General features: G+C 34.6%; 1 protein-coding gene across 2 annotated transcripts; it reads right to left on the bottom strand.

Annotated features, from left to right (window-relative positions):
* Positions 477-3,876, bottom strand: LOC109232935 (F-box/LRR-repeat protein 25-like). 2 transcript variants are annotated; one of them, XM_019398630.1, is made up of 2 exons: positions 2,909-3,876; positions 477-942 (listed from the first exon to the last, which is right to left on the bottom strand). In XM_019398630.1, exons 1-2 carry the CDS (start codon positions 3,812-3,814, stop codon positions 922-924), a joined length of 927 nt encoding a protein of 308 aa, XP_019254175.1. In that variant the 5' UTR covers positions 3,815-3,876; the 3' UTR covers positions 477-921. The 2 variants fall into 2 exon arrangements, 1 of the variants encoding a protein (XP_019254175.1); XR_002069016.1 differs by having other exon boundaries at positions 862-942; positions 2,226-3,876.

Below are 4,546 nucleotides of genomic sequence, written 5' to 3'. Positions count from 1 at the left end.
ACAATTGATAAGAAATAATTCTAGCATAATTAATCTCAGCATAACTAATCTCAATATTATTAATCTTAGCATTATTAATACATCTTATTCATTACTATTACGTCCCCTAACTGTTTTTATAATGATACAGTATGTTTTCTTTGACCAATAAAGCATCTATTTACCTTGTTTGGTCATCTATATATGAACTGAACATGACCGTTAATTTATCGTGTTTTTCCCTTGATATTTCTTACTAGCCCTTTAGTTAGCCTTTGTGAATTAACTGCAGATGTTATTTCTTTGTCAAAAGAAAAGAAAGAATGCATTACTTGTTGCAAATGAACCATCAAAAGGAAATGCATAATTTGCAGGACTACTCGAGGTTTCCGGAATTTAGCCGATGAATTACTTGGGGGGTTTGGGGGNNGGGGGGGTGATCAGGATTCAACGATATGAATAGAAATCACAAAGTATTTCGAGCAACATCTCTTGCATGATGATCACATAATAACCAAATTACTTAGACATGAAGAACTATTAAAAACTCACTGATGAGTACAATCCTAAACTTGTCCATCACCTGCAGAGCAGTTTGAAACATAAAACTAACATTTGTTAAGTACGTTGCAATCAATACAAACCAGAGAAGACAAAACTTTATCGATGAGAAAAGACAATTGAAGTGTGCGGAGAGGATCTTGGAAAGGTCAGGAACTCCTGTTCCATTTTATCCCGAGACACATCACTCCCTATGAATCCGGCAGCAATGACAAATTTTTCTAGCATTGTTGCACTCTTGAGCAAATATTTTACCAATGGCATTACAAACTTATTTTCACTTAATGGTCCAAGAAAGTTGATGAACTTTATGGTCTTCAAATGTGGCAATGAGCAATTAAAATTATGTGTCTCAAACCTCTTGACCTGTCCATCCTCGTCTTAGTACCTTGACAGTAGGTCCTGTAGGAAAAAACCACAATATTAACCAGTTATTCTCCTTAGACGGAAGTAGAAAGCTAAGGAGTTGATTATGGATAAAATAAAAAAGTGATGCATTTTTATAGATTAAACGAGCATGCCAAGTGCTTAGCAAATATTACAAAGAAGTACATGCAAACAACAAGAAAATTTTCAAAGCTTCACTGAAGATGATCATTTATCTCTTTGCATGAAGGTGAGTTCTGTCCCTTGTTAAACATTTTTTTCTTACTACTACCAAAAAGTTGACTGTAGAATTGGCTTACGCATGAAAGAATTGTGACAGTGACAACATGAAATTTCTATCAAAGCAACTCAAGTTGAACTATTTTCTTGAGGAAAATAAATTGAGAGAACAAAAAAGTTCCAATGCACTTCTTACACAAAAAAGCAACAATAAGCACGCTGCTGCAGCATTTTTAGCAAAGAGAAATCATCAACTTTCGTGACTAAAAAGAAGATACTGAAATCCTTGTAAAGAAGCATTCAGATGAAAATCCCAAAATTGGAGAGAAATACTCACCTCGATGGACAAGCACTATAATTAAATGCTGCAAACTTGATCTAGGATCAGTAAACTAAACACAGATGGCGCTTGCAGACATGGACAATGTGGGCCAGGTCGCATAGTGAGGAACTCTTTTGGTGATATTATTTATGGCATATATAGTCCCACTAGGCCATGGAACAAACAATATGGCTGAAGCATTTGCACTTTCCTGTGAGCTTAAATGGTGCCTTGAATGTTCTATAAGAAACATTTGGGTGGAAGCCGACCTTTACTTATTGTGAATGCTGCCACGGGAGTTGCAAAACCTTTACCTCCAATAATGCAACAAAATGAATTTCCTGGTTAGACCCTTTTGTGACCTCAAATGATATACTCCTTCCACTTTTTCCTTTTTTAGGTTCTTATGGAATCAATGTACAGGGGAGCAAGTCTCCACAGTTTAGAAGCAATTGTTGTAAAGCTCATCAAGTCTACACTGTTGTCAGACATTGAACATTCTCAATCTTCTCTTTACTTGAGGCTTGAACCGGTTCAACTCCTACTTTTCTTTGAAGAGGTAAGGCAGTCAAGTCCCCCTCTTTGTAACTTAAGGTGGTTTAAATTTTTAAAAAGGACAAAAAAGGTTTAAGAGTTTTTTCCTAAAGTACGTAAGATCAGAAATATGTTGATATATATATTGTCTTCTTTTTCCACTAATAGTTGTTTGACATTGATAACATGAAGTAACAAAAATAAAGGTCTAACAGAAATTTACTCTTGGTCTGTCATCGTCCCAGTCAATAACCAATGTCTCAATAACCAATGTCTCAAGATCTGATGAACTCTGTAGAAAGCTACAAATTCCAGGGAAGTCCAATGATTCCAAGCCTGCGTTAAGCTTTAAGAATTTCCGGCTTGATGGCGGAGACTGCCACCCTTTCAACTCCAATATGGACAGGCACTTATAAACCAAATAGTTAAACCAGAATTTGCCATAACAAGGAAATGTGACATATTTAACAAATGAAATGGAAATAGTTGAATAATTCGTAAAAACAACTTGGACTATGCGACAGCTTTTTACCACATCAAAGTGTTCAAGTTTGGTTTGGAAATCCAAAATTGGACTTTTGAACATTTCAAAAAAACTATTCACAGGACTTAAAAGAGTATGATCACTATAAACAATCCCAATTTAACATGTTGTTCTTTCCATTGCAAACACTTTACTCTCACATGTCATCATCTAAAATTTAGTTCAAAAGGTCTTATTTCAATCACCTCACACTGTCCAACCAAATTGGCCATGAGAATGTAATTCTTTCGTACTTAATTCAGTTATCAGATTATCCTAAGTAATGGATTTGTTAATGTTATTAAACTGATGATTCCATTGCAAATAAAAAGTCCCAAACAAAAAAAAAACCGAATTATGGATACTGAAGAGTATGAATAAACCTCGATGCACCAAGGACCCAATTCAAGATTCTCGACATGGCAAACACAGTCAAGAAGTTCCTTCAAATAACTAAACTCCTTCTCCAAGTTGCCGAAATTTAAATGTAGGACTGCAGTGACAAGTGAAGCCACATTTCTCTGTCGGATGCGTATCTCACTGCTGTCTCCCCAAAGTTCCAAATTTTGAATATACGGGGCTAATATTTCGAGCCAAAGGTCAGGATTCTCATTTATGTAATCTTGTATACTCAATTCTCTCAGCTTCATAGAGCTGATTTCCAAACGATGAATGCCTGAAACACAATCCAGTTCCAAGCACTCCAAGTTAGGGCAACCAGATAATACCTCTTCCATTACACCATCAGTCAAAGGCAAGGACCCAAGTGAAAGAGAAACGAGACTATTCCAATTAACACTACCAGTAGGGTTGAGTTGGCAGTACCATAAAGCCAAATCCCTCAATTTAGTATTTTTATATGCAAATTGAGGAAACTCATATCTTTGGTCATTTGTATCGATAATTCCAAGTGCAAAACTTTCAACATTAGCAACTTTAATTGCAAAATGTACCCATAAATCAATATCTTTAGCAAAACGATCCTCGTACCTAAGGCGCCAGAGTCTGAATCTCTGGATTTTCTCGCAATTCCTCCAATAATAAAGCTCTCTATAGGTGGAAGCCAAGTAAAAGAGATTGTCATTTTCGCTTCCATGAATTGGGAAGTCGAAATCGAGTGATATTGGAACAGACATCCAAAGAAGTCTCCATTTTCTGGATAATACGCTGGTTCTTACAACTGCTTTACTGTTCGGCAACATAGAGAGGATGTGTAGTAGAATCGGGTCGGATAAATCGCTGAGCCGATCTTGGTCTCCTCTCGCCATGATTTTCCTCTTCATTTCCATGGTGTACAACTTTCAGTTGCAGTTTGGTAAAGTAATTTGAGTGTAAACTAGGTCAGTTTGGCTTTTGCACTCGTTAGCACAGCGGTTAACCATATTGTAGCGTTTTATAATGTATTGTATTATATTATATCGTATTATTTTATGAATAAAATATTTATATTGATTGTATTGTTTGTTATAAAATTTTGCTATTTAGTTTAATTTTGTAATATTATATTTGATAAGTTTACTAAAATATTCTTAATTCTTTAAATAATAAATTTATCAAGAATTACCATAAAAACAATTTAAGAACTATTGAAAGATAAGTATCATTAAATTCTACTGGAATGCTTGTTAGTATGTTAATGAGGTATTAAATATCCAAAATTTTCTTGTTTTCTCGGTTTGATTAGTGATTAGAATGGTGTTTTATCCTTGTAATAACAATTAAAAATAAAAATAACAGTTGGTATATAAAATGCAAAGAAAAGGCGGCTTCTATTTTACACGAAGAAATGGATGCTGAATAACTCATTTATCAGCAATAAACAAAGAATTGGTGTTAAAATCACATAGGAGAAAAAAAACGAAACAAAAAGAAGGCAAACCTATAACTTGTATGTTGGAGTTGGAAGCGGCAGAATATTGGGAAAAAAGGGAATAAGACAAAGTAGGTGATAGGTTGGGGATTTGGAGTTAAAATAAAAAAAAAAGGTAAATAATAAATAGAATTATGGAGTAATAAGTTAG

This window comes from Nicotiana attenuata, chromosome 10 (assembly GCF_001879085.1).
Source record: "Nicotiana attenuata strain UT chromosome 10, NIATTr2, whole genome shotgun sequence".
Lineage (NCBI taxonomy): Eukaryota > Viridiplantae > Streptophyta > Magnoliopsida > Solanales > Solanaceae > Nicotiana > Nicotiana attenuata.
This window is presented reverse-complemented; position numbering and strand designations above follow the sequence as displayed.

What these genes read in the sequence shown, in the direction of transcription:
- LOC109232935 (XM_019398630.1), bottom strand. Translation starts at nt 3,814, where the DNA reads ATGGAAATGAAGAGGAAAATCATGGCGAGAGGAGACCAAGATCGGCTC. An exon ending in TGGGTCCTTGGTGCATCGAG is followed by an intron (nt 943 to 2,908) that starts GTTTATTCATAC and finishes TTTTTCCTACAG; the next exon opens with GACCTACTGTCAAGGTACTA.